Raw genomic sequence first — 27,675 nt, 5'->3', positions numbered from 1 at the left:
GTGGGATCAATGGATTATCAAAGTCCTAAACATCTTTTCTTGGGCGGGGGGAGGAGGGGAGCTCTGGGGTCCGCTGGCATGCGTAAAACACCAAGTTTGCACGGCTTACCCCAGATCCTCTGTGCCTGACTGGCAGCGAAGTTGAGAGGGAGAGAGAGAGATTTACATGAGGGAACTCAGGGGGCTTTGTCACGGCAATTGTATAAAGTGATATACAGTGCAAATCGACTCGAGCATGTCCCTGGATAGCAGGCGGTTTACAGCCTCTTCAAGCAGAGATTACTGCTTTATCTTGTCATACTAAATTAACGTGGCAGCACACTGTTAAACAGTGGTGACCTCTTCATCTGTGGAAATTGCTGCCTAGAGGAGAGATGGTATTTAAGACTCTCTCTCTCTCCCCCTCTCTCTCCTTTTCTCCCCTCCACACTTTTCTCCATCCTCTTCCCTTCCTCCCTGTCTCCCTCTCTGTATCTTGTCTTTTTTTCTTTCCTTTTTTTTTTTTTTTTAATTTTTTTTTTTTTTTTTTTGCTGTAGGGCCCTGAGGCATTTTTGGGTTAGGTTGTAACATTAAAGACAAAAAGAAAGAAAGAAGGGGGAAGGGAGAGGCTTTTAACATCAAGGTGACAACAGCTATGTGTTAATTGGGCCTTTGTTGTTTGATTAATAGCCACTTTGGTGTAGAATATTAAGACAGTTGTTTGGACAACTTTCTAAAAATGACATGTCCTTTCAGTAAACTGGGATTAAGCGATGTTCTCCGGTCTGCACATTTTAACTCCTTATTGTTATTGCATTTAGTCCTAAGCTTGCTGCTCTTTTTTGGAGTGAGCGTTCATCCTGGCACCATCCTGGGCTGGCATGGACTGCCACAGCTCTCCAGGGGCACTCCAGGGAGCTGCTCTGGTGCTGCTGCTGCTTCTGAGGGTCAAGGTGTGATGGAAATACCTCTGCAGCATGGTCCATTTTAGAATTGAATAATGCTCTGAGCAGTGCACCTATGTGGGAAAAGGGAAGGAGCCCTTTCATTGGGCTGGCAGTGCGGTGCAGAAGAACAGGAAAATTAAATCCCACGTTCCCGTCTTTTTCAGTAAACTGAGTCAGTTAAGGAGAGGATGACATTTCTTCTTTACACCAGGTTTTCTTTTCTTGGTTTTTCTATTTACTATGCAGTGCTTCACCGTGGGTCCAATCCAAAGCTCTTTGAAGTCACTATAAAGACTGCTTTGTCTTTAATAGGCTTTGGATCCCGGCCCACATGACCTTAGGCAAATTATTGCAAATCAGTGTTATGAAGTGCTTGGAAATTTGCAAGCATACATGTCCAAAGCATTACTTTTTTATATACTTTAAAAAATGGTTGGGAGGCCAGGTGAAATCAGGTTGGCCTTGGAGGTATCCATATGTGCTGAAAATGGAAATGTTATGGGTGCAAGTTTGGGCTAAGGAGGCTTTCCCTACCTCCTCCTGTGCTGGCTGGTGAGTGTTTAACAGGTTCTCTTCCTGTGCTCTTGCCAGTGGACAAGAGAAAATGCTTTCACATCCAAAACTCAGCACTGACTCTGGGATGCCATAGGACTTTGCTCACTGCAGTCCTTTGAAGATGGCTGTAGAAATTTAATTATATGAGATGGAAAACGATGATGATCTATCTTGGATTTTTCCCTGCTGGAGACAATTGTTCCTTACTGTGAATTTCTTGAGCTGCCACCTACACAAGGATTGATGCAAAATTCTGTGCGTTTTGTATGTAACATTTTCAGAGGCAAGTTTTTATTCGCTTCCCTGGGATGCCAGCACAGCTTATTTTTGCAGCAGAATATTTGCCATTTCAGATGCAGTGTATCTGTGAACACTGATGTTATCACTGTTTCCTTTGGTTGAATTTTGAAGGCCATTGAGCTAAGCAGTTATACTAGAGATATGGAAAGGGCTGACTTCCTGATTTATTATTTGGGGAAATCAATGTGTTTGATAATTTATGTACAGCTTACAGAGGCCACGTTAGTGGCTCATGAATCGATCAGCAGCCAGCAGAAATGAAAGCTAACGAGCTCGTTTCAATAGCAAGTTGCTCATTAGCAGGTAGGCTCACTGATTTTCAGGGTTTCCAGTTCAAAGTCACATGCTTTTTCCGTGTCCTCGGAAGGAGCAGTTCCCTTGCAAAGAACAGGAGCAGGAAAAGAAAGAGTGGCAAGGTTCTGAACGTTTTCTCATCGCTTTGACATAAATGTTTACAGTAAATGCTGGGCTGGAGGGGCAGCCATCCAATGCCTCAGCCTGTGTCCATCACCTTTCTGCCTCTGGAATGGAGTTTACTGGGCAATTAGCAATGGATATGGGAAGAAGAAGGTAGAGGCCTTTCCTGTGTTTCTGCACAGAAATCTCTGCATCAGCAGCACAGCATTTTCAATCCAGATTTCCTCCAGCTCAGAAGCCGTGTGTGGGATGCCAGCCAGCAGGCAGGATGTCCTTTCCTCCATTGCCAGCCACCACTGTGACCCATCCTGGTTAGATAACACCAGGCTGTGTCTTCCCCTGTCCTGGTAACATCTGAAGTGCTTTGGTGCTTCTGGGAGGTTTTTTTTTGGGTGTACACAAAAACTAGATTGTTTAGCTCAGTTGTTACCCTTCTTGGTAGAGATACCAAGCACTGAAAGAATATGGGAATGAACCCTCTTTGAGGAAATACTCTAAGGGTCAGTACTGAGAAGTTTGGTAGATTTTATGTGCTAAGGCTCATAAACATGCCTGAGAGCAGGGAATTGGTTTTAGCTTTGTGCATTAGCAGAGTATCCTGGTGTCCAGCACTATTGTTTGGTTTTTTCTTGTGGTAAAGAAGCAAAATAATTTTTAGCCTTTTTGAAAAATAAACCCACTCCTTTAATTACCAAACTTCTGATAAAATGTTCTTGAATCCTTATGTTGCTTGTATATAGAAGTATGAATGTAAAAATATTTAGGTGTATATGTACAAACACATGTATTTCAGCTATCTCCTTTAGACATGAGGAATACCACTCCTAATCAGACTGAAAAATCCCAAAAAACAGTTTCTTGACAAAGTTGCCTGAGGCTCTTGCAAAAGAGGGACTCTCAAAACATATTTTTAAAATATTTTAAAAAAAGACAGATTTTCTGAATCTCAGGAATAGATTTTCAACTGCCTGATTTGGCTTGAAATGAGTTGGCTGAATCAGTTTCTTTTTCTTTTAAGTAAGTCTATAAAGCTTTGATGAATCTGGCTCATTGTTTAGCACTTATCTCATGAGTAAAGCTTGAGAGGTTTGGCTTGAAACTTACCAAATCACATCTTTGGAAAATGGCCCAAGCCTATTGATTTATCTGAAAAAAAAAAAATCCAGAGCAAAACACAACTAAAAAACCCTGATCCAGCTTAGTGAGTAAGTCCCTTGCAGATCTATAGAGCTCCTACTGAATGAGCACATCCATTTCTCACCATTTGTCAGCCTTGCACTTGATGGAACTGTAGGGCTGAGAGGGATTGGGAGAGGTCACCCAGACCCAGCTTCAATCCAGGGATCAGCTCCACCAATGTCATTTCCTTCAGATAATAGTCTGACTTCTTGAAGTTACTCAAGACAGGAGGCTCAGAACCTCCCAGTCTGTCTGGCCCAGGGTGTTGCTGTCTCTGCCTTTAGAAAATAGCTCCTGTGTAATCTTTCCTGCATCAGTTTTCTCTCATTAATTCTTGCCCTAGCCCCTGCAGCAAAAGGAAATACTCTCTTTTCTACAGTAAATGTTTTTGCATTTGAAGAGTGATAGCACGTTCCCTTGTCTCAAACTGTCCTTTCAGTATATGGGACTCTTGTCTCCACCATGTTTTTCTAAAAATTTTTTACGGTTTTGTTGCTTCTCTGGAACTCTGCTTAGAGTAGAATCATTCACATTTTAAGAGCTATGTCTCCTGCTTAAAACCAGATGCTTTTCCATTAAGGACAGTGGTGTCTGCAGCAGGTGCATCTGAGGTGCTGCTGAAAAGCTCTAATCCCAAGTGAAAACATGCTCTGGGTGGCTCAGGCACCATTTCATAAACAATGCTGTGGAGATTTGTTCAATTAACTCGCAGTGAAATCCTCTCTCGTTCATTTTCTGGTGCAAGGAAGGCTTTGTGTGCTGCTCTCTTTTGTTTGGGTACCTGGCAGAGGACAAGTTCTGGGGCTGCCTAGCTTTGCTGGGCCCTGAGTGCAGAGCTCTCAAATAGCAAAATGGATTATAGTGCCTCCTGCACATCCAAGAATTGTCAGTGAAGTCTGAGTACAGAATCTTTCTTAGTGGGAAGAGGAAAAAGAAACATTGAGTTTCCAAGACAAGGAGTTGGCTAAGGGGAAGTATTTGCAATTTAAGGCATTTAATCTGGAAGTCAATGGGAAAAAATAAACATTAGACCTCAGGATATCAATTTTAGGAGTTGGGTTTAAAAAGTACTCAAGTCCCCTAAACATGATTATTTTAATATGTATAAGGTAAAGTGTGCAGAAGGTTTAAAATCATAATCCATTTCCTTTTATTATCTTTAAGGAATAAACTGTTTGCACTAGCTGAAATAAGGTAACTAATATAATGAGGATTATGATTTTCTGTATGTTATAAATGCAATAAATCCTCTGTTAAAAAGACATTATCAAGTCAATATTTCCCCTTTATTAGATGATATTTGGTAGAAATCGACCTTGATGTCAGTCAGCACTTCTTGTTCTTTTTACTGTGGTTTGGGCTACTTGATAAGAGAAAAGCCTCTTCCCCGTCAAATAATTTTTTTCTCCCTTGTCTAAATGACTTTTTTTTCTCCTTTATCTCTTGATTTTTGCATTTTGGGGTTCTTGCCTCCAGAAAGAAGATCAGAGGCAGATGAGTGAGCTCTTGTGTTCATGGACTTGATGCATTTTTACAAAGTAGGGAAGTAATCCAGAGGGGAGAGCAGAAACAAGGAAGGTGGTTCATTTGCTGCACAGCACTGCTTTTTCTGGAGCTCTGCTGTAATAACTGCAGCTCCAGGGGTGAACACCTGGGGATTGTTCCCACCTGAGAGAGGCTGGAGATGAGTCCAGGGTGTGGTGCAATAGAGGGGGTGCTGTACTGCCAGAGGAAAACCACTGTGCAAGACAAGATGGCAGTGATGGACAGCATTCCCAGTAGATCATGACAGAATCCTCATGGGGTAGAGCTGCTTTCTCTTCACTCTCCCTCCTAACCCTTTCTGGTACAGGATTTTGAACAAACTTCCCAGTCTTTGGAAGTGCAAAGTGCTTCTTGCAGTCAAAAGTTCAAAGTCACTACAGAAATTTTGTGGAGTTCACAACCAGCACACCTCTTGTAATAGAAGAAATAAAGTTCACGTGGTGGTGGCATGATGATGGTCACCTCAGCAAACAGGAATATTGGGAGCAGGTGTCATCCTTGGGCTGTAACCAAAAGTGCAAAAGAGTCAGTGGAGATTGGGCTGGGGCTGTGCCCAACCATCCCCAATTGGCTCCAGCTGTGCAGCACAGGTGAGCAGCATTAACAGGAACGAGCCACAGAGGGCACACAGGGGCACTGCAGCAGCAGGGCATAAAAGGCTGGGCTGAGGGACAAGGAGGGTGGATCCTGCAGCCTGCTGGAGTGGAAAGGTGTTACTGTGTTTGGGGTGAAGCTTTCTGAAATTGTATGGTGACGCTCTGGGTATGGTGGTTGTCTCAACTGCTACGTGTGCTATGCCAGGTAGGGCCAACTCTTTTTGAATTTTCTGCATGCATTTGTGGGGGAAGTCTTTGGAGACTCTTGTAAATACAGAATATTAGCATGTATTATTTTTGAGAAAGAAGGTGGGAAAAAAAAACCAAAGAAAACCCCACAAAATGAAAGAAGAAAGTGCTGATATTTTGATAAAGCCAATGTGATTTAAGGTGCAGCCCTTGAAAATGGATGGCTGTGTTAAAACTGGCCCGAGGACCTGCCACAGGAATTGTGGTAGGAAATAACTCTTCATCACCAGCAAAAGATCAGTTTGTGCTGTTGCAGTTTCCTTTTTTGCTTCCAGATTTATCAGTTCTCTGTCGGGTAGTCTTTTGAACTGTTCTGATAAATAATTGTACTTGTGAAGGTTAATGGAGTGTCAGTCCCTTATTTACTCTCAAGTCAAATGTAGTGCATGCTAGTCAGAAGTGTAGGTCATGCTGCATGCCCAGCTGACCTTAGTGCTTTAAAGTGTGGTTATAGTCAGATAAATGACTGGAAAAATGACATTAAAGGGTCCTATGTTTTCTGTCTTGCTGTGGCTTTTGAGGTCAAATTTAGTTGCATAAAAATATGATATTTCTATTAATTGCCTATAATGCTATAACTTAACCCAGGGTTTGAAAATATGCTGTGTCTCTTTTTGCTTCACATCATCCCTAGTAATAAACACTTTGTAAATGGTACTTAACCATTTTTTTGATGATATGTCTCCAAAGCAGAGTCCAGTTCTTCTTTTATAGCTGTATTGACTCTTCCGTGCTGAGGGCAGTTAAAAAGAAATGCTCAATAAAGCAAGCAGATAGACATGACTCAGAAAATACATGGGGAACAGCTGTGTTGAATATGGGTGACAATTTAAAGGCACTGTTCTGTTTATCCCCACACATAGTTGGACATTCTCCTCTTTCAGAAGCAGAACACAGATACTTTCATCTAAACTTCTACTAATCTGTGTCAAATTAATTCAGCCCTGCAGTCAGAAGAATGACCAGCAATTTCCAAAGGTGTTTGTTGCTGTCTGTTTTCCAGTTTATTCTCCTTAGTGTCTTCCCTGGATATTGTGTTTCTTTTCATAGTGCTTAAGCCCTAAAGTAAATTTTAGATTAGCTACCAAGATTTGAGGCATTTCAACAGCTAATTCTGACAGTATTTTGTTTATCACTGTGCATAATCTGAGCTCTTAATTTGCTCTGTTACTTCCAAGGAGGAAGGTTTTACTTTGTATTGAAGTGAATAATAGCTGACACGAAAATAAATAAACACCAGGGCTTGAAACCAAATGTGTTCAGGAAGTGAGATTTCCAGAACAGTTTAGTCTTCTGAAAATGTGATCTCATTGTTCACTGAAAATAACCTGTGGAGTTAAATGTAGTTTGCTCATGAGGATCTCCTGAAACCCTTGCTGAGCTGTTCAGTGTTCTGGCCAGCTCCTGTAGAAAACAAATGTGCTGAAATCTGGAAAAGCGTATTGATGATAAAGATCTTAATGGAAAAAAAGTTGACAAAAACATTGGTGATTTTAGGCAGTCCTCAGAAGTTCTTCATTCAGTCACTGGAAAAATAACTTAAGTAGTTTGAAAAATAACTTAGTTTGGTTTAATTCTGTGGGCCATTCTAATCCCAGGTGTTCTCCCTTGGATGTTTTGGCTGATTTGGGTAGCTGTGCTTTCTGTATCACCAGTCTGGATGAGCATGGGCTGGGTTCAGGCTGGTTCTGAGCTGTTCAAGCTGGATCCAGCCACATCAGACTGGTTCTGACTAGCTCAAACTTGCTTGGACCAGTCTGAACTGGCTGGATACAGTTTAGATCAGATGTTGTGACTTGGTGTCATTGTAGCATCTTTTGACCTTCTCTTTTTGAAAGTTTCTATGAACCTGAAATTGTGAGACTCTCTGTAGTGTTTGATCAACAAATCAAATAAATCAAAGTATATTGAGAAGGGCTTTATATAAATGTGAGAGAGCAGCCTCCCCTAGTGCCAGGGGGTCTGTGGGGAGGACTGGGTGCCTTTCAGGGGGATCATTCTTACATGTCTCACTTTTACCCCCTTGTAACATACAAATAAACCCTCAGCATAGTTCCCCTTTACATGTCATGTGCATGTGATTTTCACTTTTATTTCACGTAATTGAGTCTGTCCAGGCAATTTATTTTTCAAATAACTCATCTCCACATAAATGTACATCTGAAGATTAAAAAAACTGAAATAAAAAAAATTTATGTAACTCTTTTGAGTATGATTCAATATGTATACTGTAAGGGTGGACACTCATAGGCCAGAATAGAAGGGAAGAGGAAAATAAGAAAACTCTTCAAAATGCACTGTAATGTCTTCTAATGTGTACAAATACATATATATATATGCACACACATGTATCCATATATGTATTTATATATATATTATATATATATATATTTATATGTTTTTAATTTATATATATTTATATGAACTGTGACTCAAAACTAAATACCCTGTCTTTGTGTTCGCCCCCTCTCTGTGCTCAAGGTCTCTAGGTGCTCAATAGGAGATTTTTAATTATTTTTCCCTGTTTGATGTTGCTGGATTTAATGAATGCATTGCAGAGAACTTTTTGTTAGAAAGCCTCTGTACATCAGCTTAGTGCTGGTGGGCACAGTGGCACCTGGTTGGATCACATCCTGAGACCCAATTTTAATAAATTTTAGAGCAGAAAGAGATTTTGTGAAACCATGCTCTGTTAGTCAAGCAATGCTTCCTCACCATAAAGCAGCCTTACATTCTTTCCGGTCAAAGTGGAGAAAATTGTGCCTTTCTTATTTGGGTTGGGCAATTCTGTGGGTTTTGCAGCATCACTTCGTGATGACTGAAAACTGCAGGGAATACTCAGAAATCAGTGATTCAAAGAGGAATTTGGAGAAGAAGGGCTATTTCCAGCAAAAGTTATTCATTCTCTGCTGATGGTGGGTAGTTGGCTGTGCCTGTAGAAGAATTGATGTTCCTTGGGGTTTTTTTGGTTTGTTTGTGAACATGACGTACATCAGTGCACGAAATTAATTGTTGAGGAAAATACGTTGTGCACTTAGTCATCTACAGGAATTTGATTTCTTTAATGAAATGATATAAGAGAATGAGAATGAACTGCTTTAAAGCTAATAAAGATCATTTGTATTACTCAGAATAATTTAGGTAAGTGATGAGAAAGGGGAGGGAAATTAGCATTTCTGTGCAGTTTGCTTACTGTGTAATTCTTAATCAGGAATGTCACAACATCCCTTGATATCATCTTATCACAAAGGTCTCTTCATAGTAGGCAATGTATGCTGCTGACTGCAGTTTACAGAAACAGAAGAAAGAATAACTCATCTGCAGAGTGGGAACAACTGTGAATCTGTCATAAATTAGAATTTATTAGGGTATTTTGCATCACTCAACCACAGTCTGAACTGGTGAGGTCTGTGTACATTTTAAATCTTGTTTAAGCTCTGCTTGGGTGAGCTTTAGAATGGGACTTAAATGGTAAAATGGCATCATGCTGCTCCCTGGAGTAGAACATAATGGCTACACCATTTGAGGTGTAGTGAGAGCCAGAAGAGTGAGCAGGGAGTTGGTTCCTGATAACCCTTGGGTGCTGAGTGTGCTCTGCCTTTCCTGAGCTTTGGAGCCTGGTAAGGCAGCTCGTGACATGTCCTGACCTGTCCTGTGTGCAATACCACAAAGGTGTTTTGTGGGGATTGACTAAATTCTGTCAAGCTCTAACCCATATTATGTTTATGTATCAGTGTTACATTGATTGGCTCCTGTCATATTGATTTTTAATAATTATCCTCATCTCTTTGGCATTTTTGATCAAATACTGTCCTTTGAAGTGTGCAAGATCCAAATAAGTTTGATTCCTACTCCGTAAGCATGTTCTGTGGAACTGCCTTTCTGTGAAAAGATTTATTCTCTGTTTATAAGCACAGAATATGGATATTCCTTTTCTTTTTATATCCTGTACAATTCTTCCTCCAAAGGTGAGAAAACTGCTTTGGTTTACGCCAGAATTCCAAATTCTGTTTCTCTAAAATTGTGTAACAATTGTAGGTAGGAAAAAAATCAAATTATAAAAGAGCAGAATAGGTGAAATAAATTTTGGAGAGAAAGCAAGTCTGTTAATAACTGTTAAAGAGGATTAAACCAGTTACTGCTTGGCAAAGTGCTGTAACTTTACTTAAGAAATGTAAGAGTTAGTAGTGGACGAAGTAATTGAAGTTCGTGAGGAGCAGGTAGCCGAATAAAGAACTCAGGTAAAAGCAGATCCATCTGTCCCTTGGGCTGGATGATATTCATTGCAAAAATAAATTAGATGAACTTTCTGAATTAAAAGAGTTTCTTTTTTTTTTTTCATTCCTGTTCTTATGCTGTAGTAAACTCCATTGGACACAGTGAGGCTATTTCTGAAGTTGCTATTCCATGTTAATTAACTTATGTTTTCTGGCCCTTCTTGAAAATGAAAACTTCCAGAAGAAAGAAATAGTGTGATGCTAATCTCTGTGGAGGCAAAGACTGTTTTGATGGTTATCATCTTGTAAGTCTTGTATTTGTTCTTTTGCTTTTTTAGATTATAACAAGGTTAAAGTAGATAAACAGATGTGACTTGAGAAGGCTCATGAAAAATACACAACGTGTGTGAAGCAGAACGTGATTATTTAAAAAGTGTAGTGGATTTAGGCACATACCTTTCACAGAGCTGATGCCTTGAGAAGGCTGCCCCAGAACAGAGGCTGGACAGAGTTAAAGAATAAAGCAGGGATTTATTCAAAGGATCTCCTCCATGGATCCACCTTGGGTAGCACAAGAGCCCAGCCAGGGCTGCACCCAAGATGAACCAAAATGGCCCCAAAATGCATGGCTGGGCACAGGGTCTGTCACTGTGATCAGTTCTGCTCCATTTGCATCTTGCAGTTCATTGTCCCATTCCAGCTTTAGCCCCTGCAGTCCCACCCTGCTTGTTTTTCTCTCTCCAGCCCACGGTGTTTGTGCTCCTGGGCTGAGATTTGGGTCATTTGTCCTTGGTGCCCAGCTGGAGCAGGAATTGTTTTGTCTCCCTGCTCTGTGCACAGAGCTCAGCATCCCCTCATATGAAGCTCAGACCCACCCACTAAAGCAGCACAGCATGTAAAAAATAGAAAATCTAAACCTGAGGCATCATAACTATTTAATGTGTGGCTTTTCTTTACTTTCCTCTCAGCCTCCCAGCCAAAAGGATGGAGTGAAATCATCTGCCTGGTACAAGTTTTTGTAGGCTACCAAGATGAAGTAATCTGCCATCCCTTTCCATCTGCAGGGAACTGAAGTGTGAAAGCTGGGAGCAGTCCAGGAGCCACTGCTGGCCCATGGCATTCCTTTTATCCCGAGTTCTGTGCAGATAGTCCTCTCCCCTCCTTCCAAGGAATTAGCACAGACAATGGGTTTGTTTCACAGTAACAAAGCTGGTGATCAAACTGGCTTTGACACTCAACATAGGTTTTATTACACTCACAAGCCAGAGTTGTTGTATCTGGTTAGTAAGCTTGTATTTTTACAAAGATAATCGTTTTATACTGCATGATTTCCAAACTATTAGAAGGATTTAATGTATGCTGAAGCCTCTACCAAGCTGTTTTGATAAGCAGTCTTATTTTTTGTTTAGCAAGGTCTTACGGGCGATCTTTAGTCCCTCAGGGAAGAGCTCATAAAAGTCTTAAAAGTGCTTTTGCAGAGCTTTATTTATTATTTTTAAGCATGAAGATTACTAGCACAAAGATAACAAGGCTCTTGTAGTACAACATGTTCTTTGTTTTTGCAGGTTATAGCTAACATATTAGGAGTTCTCAGAATGCCAGTTTTGTTTGTTAAGTGTTTTGAGAGCAAATAGATGTAATCCTGTATTGCGTTATTTTCTTGAAATGACTTTAGCCAGAGGAGGAGGCAGTAGGAGAGATCTGGTCTGAGTAGGGGTGTCAGGAATCATGGCACTAACCACATTTACTCATTACAAGGTAGTTCTTACAATTTTACTGTATTTAATATCTAAGGATTTGCAAATTACTTTTATATATGGGGAACACTTCATTGCAAGAAATGGGACGAAGAGGTGGGCTAAGAATAAAACCACAGTATAGACCACAGAAGAAAATAATTTAAAAAAATCCCATGCTTGGGATTCAATATAAAGAAGTTCTAAAATTTCACTCACAACTTTTTCTCATATATTTTTACTACAAACAGATCCACAGTTTGCGTATAATTCTTTGCTTTTTAATAAATCAAGTAGAAATGATGGGATAAGCAGTAAGAAATACTGAACTTGTGCTGTATGTTTGGGGATGGGCTGGAATGCAGAAGAGCCAGAGGAGAAATGTTTGTTTTAAGGCATCAGTTATCAGATTGTGCTCTGTGCTGGAGATAGGCTGATAACGGTCTGGTCTGGTGAAGAGGCACTCGGAGTCACCCGTCCTGGTTCCACCTATTTATTTTCAGACACTTAAAATAAAGTCAGTGAGAATCAACTGAATATGTGTGTTATTGTACATTTTCAGAAATCCCACTAGGCACCTCCTTCTATCTGTAGATACTTAAATCCTTGAAAAATCTGTTCTCTAAATCTCAGAGGATAAAGTTAGAAATCAGTGCAAAACAGATTATAAGTTATTCCTTTTGTGTCAGTGCGACCAAGCGGTTTCGTGCAGCTCATCTCTAAACCTTGTAAATGTTTGAGATTTTTTCTTGCTTGTGCAGTTGTGGCAGTCTGAGTATTGTGGTGTTTGGAAAAAATCAAGGTGCATTTCAGTGTTCCTGTCAGATATTGTGGGGTGGTACTTGATATATGAGAGAATTCCCAATTTCCGGTTTCAGGTGATTGGGCTGTGGTGCCCCACGGAGTAATGTATGAGTAATATAAGGGCTGAGTATTTATGGCATCAATAAAAAGGAAAACACAACCACTGTGGGGCTTTTAGCCAATAATCTCCAGGCTTTTTATATCAATTATATAAAATGCCTCAAGCTGCAGGAACTATTCATTAATATCTCAGTTTACATATGGAGGAAAAAGGTAAAAGAAAGGCAAGTGTCTGATGCAGCAGTTCCTATGGCAGATGGTTGTCTTTTTGAGCTTTGAACCATTTTCAGCCAGGTTCAGGGACACCAAGCACTGGAAATAGCTGTTAGTCTTCCCGCTGAACCCTCTGCCCAGTGTATGTTCTGCTTCATCAAGAAGAGGTTGTTGATTAGATACAGCACTTCATGTCAAATAAATACAGACTGAAGGACAAGAGCTAGTAGTGATTGCTAAAAATAAGTTATATTCCATACAGAAGTGAAATTTTAACATTTTAGAGGGAGCACAAGATGTCATCCGGATTGTATAAGTCTTGGAGTTCCAAATGCATTGTGTCAGTAAAGCCAAATCAGTATTTGACTTGAATGTATTTCCCTTGATGGTGGTAGCATGGTCACAGTAAAAAGAAGCCAAAAAAGTGCCCCTCTGTTCACTGTGTTTAGTTCACCTAATTCAGGTAAAAGTTCTCTGCCACCATGGCCTCTTCAGCTGACTCTTCTGATCCATTCCCTTCCTTCCTCACTCTCTGTTGTGTTTGATTTCCTTGTCATCATTAAAACCACAGTCCTAGGATAAGAAATAATAGGAATAAGGACAGTGGTTTCTTTTCATGGATCTGATTGCAGACCCATAACGTTTGAGTCTTCATGATGGCCTTAACTCTTTTATCCCTCTTTGGGTTGTGTGTCAGTTCTCACTTCCTAACAGTGTATTTATCCTCTTCCACCTGATTTTCCCTTCTGTGACCTTCTGTAGTCTCCTGGTTGCTTATGGTGTCCTCCACTGTTTCCTTTTCGATCTCCTTGGGATCATTCCTCTCCACCACCGATGAGCAACTTTACTGCATGGAGGAGGCTTACAGACCAAAGACTATTTAAATACAAGAGAGAAGGAAGGAAATTCCTACACGTGAAAGGCACAGTGTCCTCTGGGAAGCCTGATGGAATATGGGTTTGTTTCACCTTCCTGAAGGTACCAGGTTGATATATATAAATATATATAAATACAGCCCTCATTAACCAGGGGGTGTGGTGATCCCTGCTCTGAAGCCCCTGTGACACAGCCTGTAGAAGAGGACAGTTCTCCACTTAAGTGATTTGAAAATAGGATTTCCATTGAAAGACAATGGCACTTAAGCTCCTGAAGTAAGTTAATTGCATTAATTGAGGCAAAGATTGTAAATGGAAGGTTAAGCAAAAATTGAAGATTGTTCTTGCTTTGTGAATATTGTGTGTCTGATTTGTTTCTTTTAAACATTAACAAATACTGGAAATGTCAAGTTGAGTTTTCTTGTAATTGCTGGTGGGCCTCCTGTGGGCAATGGAAATATTTCTACAGCTTCCAGATTTTCTCTTGAAGTAGCTGTGCTGTTCAATCTTACACATAGATACTCATTTCCTAAAATATTGTTGGGGAAAGTAAATTTTAAAAAATAGAAAACAGTACTGAATTGCTGGAGAATGATTTGTCTTCAGAAGAGTGAAGTATTCTGTCTTCTGATTATCTCTTATGTCATACTGTTATCAGCTTCCTGGTCACTATGGAGACTATAAAATAGATAGGCCTACATGTGACATGTAGAAAGCAGAGAAAAAAACCCTGCCTTTGGTCTTCTTTGCACATTCTGAAAGAGTAAAGCATGGGCAAAATTCCAGCTTTTGAAAAAAAAGAACCTTTTTGGTTGCTTTTAGGATCACAGGCTTCTTAAAATCAGACAATGTCTGTGCTTGTTTTAAAGGCACAAGTATTTTATTCCAGGTGTTTTTGGCTGCAAAACCAGCAGCTTGATTCTCATGATATATATTTTTTTTTCCCCTGCAGATGCAGACTTCATGCATACCATATGGTGGTAATTAACAGTTTCAGACTTACTTCTCAGTTTTCTTCTGCTTCGATTCTTGGTTGGTTTGGGACAAAATTTTAATGTCACAGAAGCAGAGTGTCTGAGTTTAATTGCAGACAGGAATAATGTGCATCTCTAGATGAGGAAGGAGAAGATGAGATCTATTTAGAGCACTAAGAGATATTTTGGAGATCTCACCGAGTACAACCTGTTTCTTTTCATTAAGCCTTTAAATGTTCCTCTGTAGAACTGAAATATGCCTCCCCTGGACCCTGGAAACAGAGGGAGACAATTTGAAAGATACAGCTGGAATGAAGAGTTTCTTTTAACAGCAGAATGTTTGCACTTTTTATGAGAGCAAGGGTAACATTGTGTAATCTTTAAAAAAGATATTGCTCAGTGAGGACAAGTCCATTGTCCAGTGACATGACTTTTCCTGTCAATCACAAAGGTGACAAGGGGGCTAGATTAAGTAAAGCTTGCCCAAGATTAACAAAGGAAGATTATTGACCTCATCCTGAAAGGGCAGAAGCCTGTTTTATCATTAAACCTTGGAAGAGGTATTTCCTCCATAGGTGGAAAGCTGTTTGGCAATATCCAGGCAACTTTCTTGTAAATGAGCAGGTCTTCCTGTGGATTCTAGCTTGGAACAGGAGCAGAAGACACGGAACGTGGGCTGCTGCATTTTGTGCTTGGGAGGGAGAGAAGGGGCTGGAGTGTTTGCTTCAGCAGGATCTGTGCAGTCCTTGTCTGCCTTTCTGAAGGGGAAATCGAGAAGCAGCAGCCTCAGGTGTTTGGTGAGTACCATCCCAGCCCAGGGCTGCAGGAGATGTTGGGCCAGCACCCATCAGCAGAGCAATTGGCAGTGCAGGTGAGCAGCAGAGCCCCTGCACCAAGCAGCTGCTGCCTGCATCAAACTGCCACCAGGATTAGCAGTGCCAGAGGCTGGAATGTAATCAAACTTGAGCAGGTGAAATGGTTACGCAGCTGGGAGAGGCTGTTCTCCAGGAAAAGTCTTTGTCCTCGGCTCTGCTGGCTCAGAGATGGGTCCTGTGTGTGGCTTGATGGACTTAATTGTACAATGTCAGTGGTAGATACTGATGTTTCTTAATTCCACTTTACAGTGCTGTTGCTGTTCTCTCAGTGAAACTGGAGGAAGTCATGTCAGTTTGTCCTTTTTAAAAAGCAACCTGCTAAATCTCACTTGTTGGGGGGAACTTCTTCTCAGGGGATTGATTTTGAACTGTTGCTGACATGTCTTTCTTGCCCATTAAGTATTTCTGAGTGTTTTCAGGGGGACAGTTAAACTTCTGTATGCAATATCAGAGGATTTTCTTCACTCAGAGTTTTTTGGCTTTATGCAGCCATTGACACGAGCAGGTTTTATGTGGTGGAAGTGTCCTTTATTTTTACGTGCTAGCAGTAAAAATCCAGACCCACTGAGAGCTTTTTCACATCTCCAAGTAATGGCATAAAAAAGAACAAAATAAGAGAGAGGGACATGAAGTGAAAGCAAGGTAACTGATGTACATTTCATTTTGTTGTTGTGAATGGCAGAGTAAAAGGGATCCTGGGCTGTGGGGCAGCAGGTTCTGGAGCTGTGTGCTGGAGGACTCCTGCTGAAGTGTCCCCAGCAGCAGAAGCTGGGCTGAGCTCTCCTCCACAGCACACAGAGCAGAGGATTCCTCTTGGATTGCGAATCACGCAATGGATGTGTGATTGCCACAGATCTTTCTGAATGAATAATTCACTGGTGTACTGTAATTTAGCCCACTGAGATGTGATTGCAGCTGTTCCCCTACTGTATATGTGTTTTGATTGAGGCTTAAATCCCACAAGTGTATAAATAGCCATGTATGTGATATGCAAACACTGCGTACATGCACACCTAACCAAGAGCTCCAGAGAAACTTTTTGCAGGGGGGTGGTTTCTTGATTGTATATTTCAGTATCTAATTTATCTTTTAAAAAAATCCTGTAGAACACTTCCCTTTCCTTTCTCAGCCAGCTGTGAAGTCTGTGGTATTATAAATGCTTTTAGCCAGCGTTGTAGTCACAGAGTATCTCTGTTATTAATGAATTTATCATTCCAAGACCTTTCTAATATAAGAGATTACTTGTGCCTGCTTTACAGGTAGGAAACTGAAATGCAGGGAAAAAAAGTTTTATTTTCTATGGTTCCACAGTGCATTTGAAAGAACTAGGAATTGAGTATTCAGAGTCCTTCATGGAGCTTTGTTCACAGACTACTGCATTGTCCCCCTCACAATTCCTTTTCCCCAGAAAGCAAGGCAGAGTTTTAAAAATACTTGTGAGCTTCATTTGAAAACCAAGCAATTTGTGATTCTTAAAACCATATTATATTACTTTACACAGTCATTCAATCCTTGTCTTCTTGTGCTTCTTTTCTTATAACAACCTGGTTTTATATGAGAATATATTTGTAGATACAAAACCCCACTTGCATGTACCCCAAATGTGCATGGAAACTGCAGTGGTGAGACCTGAGGTTTAGGCAGCTTTTACAAATACTTCATGTACACAATTTGTGACACGCAGAAACAGGAGTGAAAGTCTTTGGGACCTGCTTTGGATTAAAACAAGAAACTATTTCTTGGTAAATGAAGAAACACATTGTTCTGTTCATGACTGGTGGCATAGGTAGATTTAAGAACTGTAACTAAGGATGATGATATTTGGCTTATCTGTCTCAAAGTGTGAATAAGAAAGCAGCTTTCAAGATATTTCCTCTTTTAGCCTCGTGTGTAGGGAAAAAAATTGCCACTTGGTGATAATGGTTTTGAATTTTAGATAAAGTCTGAAATGATGCTGAAGTTAACCATTTTTCTTGTTTAGATTGGTGTTAAAAAATCAGTTTACTCAAGTCTATAGGTGAAAAAAACTGCATTTGGCTTCAGCTAAGTTTTGAAGTCCGGTGTTAGCAAGTAGGAATTTTTCAAGTGCAGAACAAAAATGGAGGGACTTGGAAGGGAAAAAAAAGGAGCATTTCTGTTGATTGGAGTTGGAAAATTTTTTAGGGCTTGGTCAAAAGCTCATTGACGTCAGTAGAAAGTCTCTCATTAACATCACTGGGTTTGGTTTTTGGGGCATATGATGGCCCAGATTGTAATCTCAGTTAAATCCGATTCTGTTAGGGAATTTATTCACTACTATAACACATTCAAGCTGCTCCAAACTGTTTGCATTAAAAGTTTTCTTAACCATAGGTAATCTTTTTGCCACAACAAAGTAGCCTGTGAAAACAAATCTATTTTCTTTATTGCGTATTTTCCATGTAGCTTTACTTAGATTTTATTAAAATAATTTGTAGCAATTTTTGTTCTTTTATAAAAGTGGGGTTTTTTTCTGAAATACTGTGATTTATTAGAGCAGACATCAAAATTACTCCAAAAATATTAAGTATTAATATAATTAAGTATTAAGAACAAAAATCACTAAACACAGTGTGTGTACATATTTATAGGCATGTAGCACCTTCATACCCTCTGAAATGAAGTGCAGAAATGAAAACAATTAAAAAATTAAGACTTTTTCAGCCAAGTCTGTAACTCATATAACATGATGATCCAGTGGCTTATTTAAAAAACAATATTCATTAAACAGTTAGAATACAAAAACAGGATAGTGAAAAAAAAAAACTGGGAAATGACATCAAAATAAAAACTACTCATGTTTACAGCATTATATTTTTGCCAGTTTATTACTCTGCTGCTATCTTTGTTTGGAGATGTTGACCTGAGTTTTTCAGGTACAGATGGCATATATCAGCAGAGGGAAAAATGGGTTTGGGAGCTGTGTACAGAAGGGTAGGGTACCACAGACATGAAAGGAGGAGGAATTGTGCAGAGAACATTGCTTTAAGCTGGAGGAGATGTGGAGGAGAAGGCTCCTGTGTTAATGAAGGCAGGTTTGAAGATGCTGGAGCCAGTTTTGCTTTCCATTAAAATTAATGAGTAGAGCTGTGTGGACTCTCACGTGAGGAGGGTTGTGTGCACGTTCCAGGAAGTCACTGAGTTTTGCCATTGTGCTGCCAGGGAAAGTCATTAGGACCACCTTTGTAAAAAATACTGTTTCTACCAGAAATGAAGGTTTAAGACAGAAGAGAATAGAATTAGGAAACAGAAAGCAATTGCTTCATCCTTTATAGATGGGAGAACTGCTTGAACTGTGAGTAAAAATATGGCATATGGTGAAGGACATTTAATGTTTAGTTGCTATTTTATTTCCTAAAACAACTAGCCAATCAAGGCATTAAGTACTTTATAAAGTCAGGAAATTAATGGTCCTTGTAAAAATTGAAGGTTTTTTTAGAAAGAGAGCTGTAAAAGAACAAACAATTACAGGTAATCAATACCATTGTTATTAGGAAACCTATGAGAACAACACTTCTTCTCAATTAGGGAAAAACTGTATTTTATGTTTCTCTCTTGCAAGCTGATCTTTGTTCGCTCCAGCCTGTAATCTTGGTTTATGCTTTATGGATAGGCTTTGTTCTGGCTGTTTTTGAAACATTGCTTGCCTTTTTTAAAGGTTTCAACAGAAGAACAAATAGCAATGAACTCAAAGAACAAAGGACCGTTCTTCCTTTCTTTCCTCCGATTTCCCCCCCCCCCATTTCTTCAAGAAAAGCAAGGAACGTTTCATCTTGTTTTTTTCTCCCCTTTCAGGAAGTTGATGGCAATAAAGTGATGTCTTCGTTTGCCCCGCACAACTCATCTACCTCACCCCTGAAGGCAGAAGAAGGTGGGCGCCAGGGCGGGGAGTCCCTGTCCAGCGCGGCGCTGGGCACCCCCGAGCGCCGCAAGGGCAGCCTGGCAGATGTCGTGGACACCCTCAAGCAAAGGAAAATGGAAGAGCTCATCAAAAACGAGCCAGAAGGTAAGGCCTGGGAAGCTGGCCAAAATTTCCTGTGTTCTTTTCTTTCCTCCAGATCCTTTGGATTGCATATAGTTTTTAATCGTGCCGTTTTTCTGCGCTGCTTGCTTTTCCGTGCCAGCAGAATTAAAGATCTTACAGTTCTTTTCTGCAGTAGAGGTAAATTTTATCAGTGTCCCATCACAGCTAATGTTTTTAGCTTTTCCCAAAAAGAGAGTTTAGTGGTCTTTTTGTTAGAGTGGCAACCTCCTCAGTATGCCTGCAGTAAGCCAATTTTAATCACCTGGGAGCTTTTACACCACTACTCCCCTCTCCCCATGTCTAGAGCTAAAAGAAGTATTATTTATCATCAATGTCAGTGGTTTTCTGAAATGATCTAGTGTGCAGGTCATTGTTTGAAAGGTAAGAAGGTAAACTGGTAGTTAGTGAAAGCTTTTGTGTGGGACACATCGTGGTCTGGTTTATGTGTAGTGCAGGTACTGTACAGGCAGGGAATGCAGGTGTTCTCTGCATTATATGTGGGCAAAAACATCATGCGGTGTCCTTTCTGGAGAATGGGTTTTTTGAGGGTCTTTTTGAGAACCTCTCTCCAGCTGGTGGTCATAGGACTTGTGTTCTGTGGGACTCGTGCTCTGGGACTAAGACCAGAGATGAGGATTTTTATTTTTTGCCTGTTTGAGGCAGAGCCCCAACCCTGACTGGAAGATGAAGCTCTCATTGTGCTCTCTTTAGGTATCTGTATGTTTATTTACAGCTGCATTTTTGGGGCACTGTGAGCCAGCTGTGAGAGCATACTGAGCCTTGTTTCCTAGGGTGCAGTGAGGAGTGTCTATTTTCATTTACACTCACCTATCCTGTAACAGAAATCTACTCCAAATGTTCAATAGCAGGGCTCTCAGGGCCCACCTCAGTGCTGAAGCATGAAGTGACAGCACCTACAAGAAAATTTCAGGACAATTTCCTGCATACTGGGATGGAAGCATGGACACAAACATGCTGGCACATACAGGAGCATGGCAGGGTTGTAAATGAGGTTGTAAATGCTGCTCTTGACTAGAGCATGCAGCAAGGGTCTGCTGGGAAACAAATTCTTTGTCTGAGCATTTTTTTAATATTACTTACAACATTTCTTTTGCATTTAGGTTGGTGTAATGGTCAGTGCCTTTGGATGGAAGATTGCAGGGGGAATGGGTGGGAAGGAGAACAGGCTTTTTATCTGAGAGAGGAGAGAACAAGGAGCTCTGGGCAGTGCATAAATACTCTGCTGAGTATGAGGTTGTACAAGCTGCACAGACTCCATTAAGGAAAGGCCACAGATAGACATGAGAATGGTTACAGAGCTTGTGCATTATCTCAGCTCTACTAAAATGAAAATATACAGTACAAACAAAAGATCTACAGCTTTGTGAAGAGATTGGGAGAGAGAGGAGGGGGAGCAACTGAATGTTGGGCTTTGCAAATGCGTGCAACAAAAAATCTTTTCTTCCCTCTAGCCATTGTTCTATTGTCTTTCAAAGGCCATTAAATTGAACAGCAGGTTGTGATGAAAATTTCATTAAGCCCTAGTTAAATCATTATGAGGGTGCCATATTCATGTCTCTGCTTACTCCCCATCCAGGAAAAAATGAATAGGAAAGAGTTGAGCTTTTTTTCCCTTTCTCCTTAAAAGAGAACTAACAAAAGTTCAGAAGTTAGAAGAGAATGGGAAATGGGACATGAAACAAAAGGAGGCCAGAGAGGTGAGGTGGCTAGGAAGAAAATTAGACTTGCATAAGAGCATTGAAAGGTGGTGAGGGACAAATACATCATTTTGACAAGCCTCCCTCCCCCTTCCCTTCAGCCAACATGGTTGTTTTTAGAGTGGCTAATTAAAAAATATATATTTCTGGGTGCAGATGGCTAGACTGTTCTTAGAGGTCCTCTGCAAATATGAGTCTTTTTCCCTAAATGAGATATATTCTGATACAACACAGTGTCTTCTCTGTTTGAACCCCAGCAGAAAATTATTGTCATGTCTTCTTCATGTAGTGCTAAAGTAAAATTGTCAGTCATCACTGGTTGCTAGTCAGGTAATTAGCATATTAATGAATTTCCCTGTGAATGAGGTGTTACAAGTGGGAATCTTTGATAGTACATGTAGGTAAAAACGCAGCAATTTGTGATAAATGCATATTTCACTAATGATTTTTAGTCTTGCTAGTTTGTAAAGCTTTGTGGGATGAAGATCAAGAATCTTGGTTAAGCTTTGCTGCATTATGTCAACAAGAATAATATAATACTTTATTTCCCTTTGGGAAGAAAGGGAAACATTTGCACCAGTAGTTGAGGTTTAATTAAATCAATTTCCTGTGAATCTTTCAAAGACCAGATACGAGCCAGATTCCCATTTCTCTATGTACTCAAAAGTTTATATATTATTTAACTTGTACAATGGGCTGTGTTTGCTCTCTTTTTATTGTTTGAAATAGTCCTCTGAATTGCTGTGGGAAACATGCTTTTCAAGCATTCTCTCAAATGGCCTGTTTTCCTCAAAATCAGAAAAAAGGGAAGGGCTGCATAGACAACTTTAGGTCTCAATTCAAACCTTGTATCAGTCGGGGAAAGGGCTTCTCTTTTCTGAAATGGGCTTTAAGGACAAGGGAGATATTCCAAATTATTGATTTTTTTGGTTTGATTCTTTCTAGGAAACTTCACTGATACAAGGGAAACCGTTTTCTACAATTGTTTGTTAGAAAATAAAAGTGAAAATTAGGAAGTTTTGTTGGTAAAGGACAAGAATTTTTATATTTTAAACACAGTGCTCAGAGTGCAGCAATGCACATATGTAAACACTTCCCTGCACTCACACAGGAGCTGATGAGGGTAGCATCACTCTCCACATAAATGGGTTTCACGTAGATTTGTTGTGTATGTACCCTTGGTTAATGTGCCCTGCAGGAGCCCACGCTGCCTGCTCTTCCAAAAGTACAGCACTGCCTTTTCCTCCTTGGGTGTGAGCTGGGGGGGATTAGGGGGTGTTTTTATAGGGGTTTATACTTAGCTCCAAAGCTCCTTGCTCCTTTTCTTCTCCCCTTAATTTTGCCATTTTCCTGCTGCTGGATGGAAGTGTGTGATTGACAATGAGTCATGCTGACACAGAGGCATAAGTGTTCCAGTGGATCTGAAACTCCCTGAATTTTACTCATTACTAATACAGTGCTCACTTTTTTTCTCTCAAATTCTGTGGAAAATCCTTACATGCAGCTTTAGCATGAGGCCCCCAAAGGCATAAACCTATTACTGAAGTCACACAATGTTATTTTACATGAAACATTCTGTCCTTTCTAACTTGGGCTTCAGAAGAGGAGTCAGTCCCCTTTTATTCCTGGTGCACAATAATGAAGATAATGGAGTGGGTTTGGAGAAGCCTTATACACTGTGACAGACCCCCAGCCCTTGCCCCGAGGGTCGTCTGCCGACCATGGGATTCCTTTTGCAGCTAAAATCATTAGGAGAATGAGATACAGGCATGTTTTTCTTCTGTTTTCTTCAGGCATCAGAGGATGGCAGAGGCTCTCTGTCTGTCTGTTCTCCTCATTTGTAGAAATGAAATGGAAATCTCTTTGAAGTCACTGAGCTTGACACAAGTTTGTGAAAGAAAAGACCAAAGCAACCACTTAGCTTTTCCTTGCACTATTAATGTGATTGGATTGCTGCATTTTAATTTATGGCCTGTGCTTGTGGAAAATTAAATCTCTGAAATCTCTGTAGCCTTTCCCCTAAACGTATGGCTTGGCTTCTGGAAAGGAAAGAGGCAAACAAGTAAATTCCTCCCTATTTTTAGAATAAGCTGGAGAATTCTTTGGCTCTTTACATCTCCTAACTTTTCATTAAGAATCAATCCTCTTTTTCCATGTTGGCAGTTTTAACAGGTTATGATCTGTTCATCTTTAAAACCTTCATAGTGGGGCTTCTGAGGCCAGACCTGTGTTGTTGTATGGGATTTGTAGGAATTCTGTATAAAGAAATATCATATGAACACCTACCTGATGAGCCTGTGTGGGTGCAGTCATTCATCTGTACAGCTCTTTCTTCCTTGGTCAGGACCTCTGAAACTCAATTCAGTTGGGCTGTTTAAGTGAATACTTTGAATTTTCCATAAAGACACATACACAGATATACACGTGTACATACATGCACGCACACAATATATATAATGTATTATATGTATTTAGACATAAATATGTATGGACACAAACACAAAAATTATTCATTTATTGTGTTTTATATTTTGCCTGCTCCAAAATTTTGATCTTACAGTCCTTAGGTCTTCAGAGGGGGAGCAATAATGTCAGCTGTTTGGTAAGAAGGGAATGTGTGTGTTTGCAGAGCTTTAGCAGGCAATGTGGGTACCAGAGCCTCATGTATTGTAGTAGGCAGCAGTACTGTAAGTAATTACCTGTTGTGAAAAAAGGGATGAGAAGAGCCTCTTGGGCATGATTTTTGTCTTCTGAACGTCCCCCAAAGGCTGTTTGTATTTGATGTTTAAGTTTACATTATAAATCACAGCACCTGTTAATGTGGTAATTTAAATGACTGTTGTTTAAGCAGTTCTGTAATCTGTAAAAGTCAGCCATGCTGAATTCAGGCTCTCTAGCTGGGGTATCTCCTAACATTATCAAACTTTTAATGAACAAATCTTGTAAAAAAATCAAGATGTCTCCCTCTTTTTAAGCCACAGATTCCAAAGCAGGCCATTCATGGGCACAAGAAGGGTGGCCTTTGAAATGCAGACTCCTGTTTTTAAATCACATCTGATGAGAAGGGATGGAAATAAAGTGCACAGATTCAGGAAAGGCCCAAGGATACTGTAATTGGTTGAGGTTTAAAGTTCTTTTCTTTGGTTCCTCGGTGCCCCTTTGACAGAGTGTGTGTTGGAGAGGCTTTGTAATGCTTTTCCACTGAAGGACAAACAAGGGTACTTTGCAGTTGAGCACTTTAAAGTTTTGCTCGTGCACTGCTGCTGCTGTGGAAGGGTGCTTCAGGTGCCTTGTGGTTCCATGCTCATCTCTGCAGTCTGTCACCAGGAAATGTGTCTTTTCTTGTACAGCATCAAACTTCTCTTGCTTCTTTCAAAGACCCTGCCATATGGAAATATGCCTTCGCATACTGCTGATACAAATAAAAAATAATTAAAACATTTGAAAGTTTATTTGTGGAATAGGCCTATGTGGAGAGAAGGCCCTGTTAAATAGTGTAGCTTAAATTTTTATTAACAAGTGCTTTAACTCTAGAACAGAGGTAGCCTAGTTTGAAGCTTTGCCAGCTCTGACTTGCTTTAAGTGAAGTTTATTCATTTGTTGCCTTCAGTTTTTAAGTGTTTTCCTTCCCAACAGTTTAGCCTGATAGTCACGGTTTATTTCAATGGATGTTTTCAAAATTTGCTTAGATTCCCTTCCAACTCTCTCTTCTTACATCCTCAAAGGTTTTTAGCTTTTGGATTTTTCTTCTTCCTTTTGATAAAGGCATCTGAGGTGCTGATACAGCATCTTGAATATAGAAGAAAGCATTATGGTCAAGTGAGATACAGGAAACTCGTGCTTTTGGAGAGAAGATGCAGCCCCTCTCTCCCCCTCCCTGGTTCAGAATGAAAGTCTCCTCTGATGAATCTCTACAATTAAAATTTCTTTCTGGGTTATCTTCACTCCATAATACTGAGCAAGCAGGAGCCAAAGCAGAATGCTTTCTCTTTTCACTTCTCATCTTTAACAGCACAACATACAAGTGGTTCAGCAAGGCAAAAATAATTATTTGGGCTCCTGTCTGCCCTTTATCCCCCAGACTCCTCACCAGCTGTGCTTCATTTTGGTAAGGTTTTTCAAAATTTGCTGTCACTTTTGACCCCACATCATTTTGCCATGCGTTTCCCCTGATGATTCCACCTAGATGCATTTAGCCTTTGCGTTTTTGTGCGCTCTTTTAATTTTTTTTTAATTATTATTATTTTATTTGCATTTCCCCCTCCCCTGGAAAAGCCATTAGCTTTCTGACCCTGGTTTTGGTCCCTGGGTGAGAGCTGGAGGAGCCTCTGCCCCTGGTGCAGCCCCAGCTGTAGGTGGGGAGTGTGCCAGCTCCTCGTGCCGCAGCTCCCGGGGATGTCACTCATTCAGCAGTGAAGAGCCAGCCACCTGTTCCTCAGCCCTCTTGTCCCTCATATTAAAGGTTCAAGCCCTTGCTGAATAGTAACATCTTAATCTGGGCAGCATACACACCATTTAGCTGGAACCTATTTGTCGAGCTAGCAGGATTTGTGGGATTTTTTTTCCCCCCTTTCTCTTACCCCTGAGGCGCTTGTCACGACCGTGCATTTTAAAATTAATCAGACCTCCCAGGCTTGTGTGACGGCGTGGTTTAACATGAAGAAGTGGATATCAAGTATTTGCCCTAATTAAATAGGCCTGCTTGGTTTTGTTCTAGTGGGTGCTTGGTGTTTTTTTTAATAAGGGCTGCTGACGGAGGAGGCACGGCCGGCTCTGGAGTTGGTGGAGAGCTCACTTCAAAGTTTTCCTCAGCACCTGCGCCCTGGATGCTGAGACCTGGAGGGCTCCCTGTGTTCTTTCTCAACAGCACCATTTGTGGGAAGGGGGAAATTCAGCCAAATGAGAGAGGGAGAGCTGAGGGAAGGGGAGGTGAGGAGCTGGGAGGAGCATGTGCACTGGCTTTTGGAGCTGATTAAGATGACCTGTCATCCTGTCTGATTAGCTTCAGCTCCCAGTCTGTGCCATCAGCTATTCACAAGGCTGTCTTGTGTCTGCTGTTTACCAGAAGCAAGGGAAAGCCTCTAGTACGGCAAGGAGCAACATTTGCAGCAACTCCCACTTGCTTGTTTAGCTAATGAAGTAGCCTTGTAAAAACACTCCTAAGTTTGGAGCTGCTGCTGAGCTTTATTAGATACGTGTCTGCTTAGCATTGGTATTTTTAAGGTGGCTTGAGGGTTGCCAGCTTTATGCATCTGTACCCATCTCCTGCATTGTACTCAGGGTGGCCTGGGAAGGCAGAATGCCTTTCAGCACCTTCCCTTCTCATGCAGTTTAATTGTACTGTGGTTTCTGCATTCCTTCAGGAGAAAATGTGCTATATGTGCATGATTTCTATGTGTATCAATTCAAAAAGTGCTCAAAAACCCAGTAAAGGAGAGTTGGGGGGAACTCTCTGCCCTAAGCACCCAAAAACATGTTACACAGTAATTAAGGACTGATAGCATTTAGCAATTCAACAAGTTTATTTTAGCCAAAAACTAGTAGAAAATTTGGAACAGTCAACATTTTTAGACAAAATGTTTCTTTGGAAATGATATTTTTTGTTTTTAAATGTTTAAGATGATTAATCTGAAAGAGAAATGAAAACATTTCAATTAGGATTAAATAAAACACTTTGGGTCAGGTGGAAACAGCTTTTCCCCTGACTTGGTTTGGCAGCTGAAATGAAAAAATGCAAACTAGTCGAACAAAAATGAGTTGCAAAACCTGGTGAGGTTTTGGGGGTGTTTTTGTATCTAATGACCTGAGAAGGACAAATGAACAGTTGTTTTACAGACACTTAAATATATCTGAATGTTGCACACTGTGGTTTTGAGGGCAATCTGTAATATTAGTCAGAAAAGCTTTCAAAATTCGATTTTCTCCAAACGTGCAAGTTTCTGTGCCTTCTGAAGTCTCAAGTCAGCAAAGTTCTGCAGCACCTAGAGCATTTTATTTTGGAGCAGATTTTAGAACATACAACATTTGATGTGCTTGGCCTGTCTCTGCAGCCAAAACCTCTGAATCTGTTTTGAGGACCTGGGAATCTGCAGTTGGTACACCCCAGAATTTTACTTTGCTTTCTATAAAAATTGCTGCAGCCAGCACACAGTAAAAAGAAAAAGCTCTATTTATTTATTTCCATAACAGTTTAAATTGCTGAAGTGAAACCCAGCAGGGTAGGTAGGATGATACTCCACTGATTTAAAAGTTTATTGTACATCTGTGCACTAACTCACTGCCATCTTTCTCTTCCTCTCCCAGTACTATTATCCCTATTTCATTTTTAATTTCAAACCTTGGCGGAGCCCAAAGGTAAAGAACATATTGACACTGCCAAGCATCTGTCTGGTG

The 27,675-nt window shown here is 40.4% G+C and overlaps 1 protein-coding gene across 25 annotated transcripts in view; it reads left to right on the top strand.

Annotated features, from left to right (window-relative positions):
- Nucleotides 1-27,675, top strand: part of SOX5 (SRY-box transcription factor 5) — a 609,841-nt gene that overhangs the window by 379,312 nt on the left and 202,854 nt on the right. For all 25 annotated transcript variants that reach the window (XM_077178076.1, XM_077178082.1, XM_077178072.1 and 22 more), the window contains one exon: nt 19,336-19,546. In XM_077178076.1, the coding sequence (XP_077034191.1) occupies nt 19,336-19,546 (211 nt within the window). The remainder of the gene's footprint in view (nt 1-19,335; nt 19,547-27,675) is intronic.

This window comes from Agelaius phoeniceus, chromosome 5 (genome assembly GCF_051311805.1).
Source record: "Agelaius phoeniceus isolate bAgePho1 chromosome 5, bAgePho1.hap1, whole genome shotgun sequence".
Lineage (NCBI taxonomy): Eukaryota > Metazoa > Chordata > Aves > Passeriformes > Icteridae > Agelaius > Agelaius phoeniceus.
Note: the sequence above shows the minus strand (reverse complement) of the source record. Positions and strands in the feature narration are given on the sequence as shown.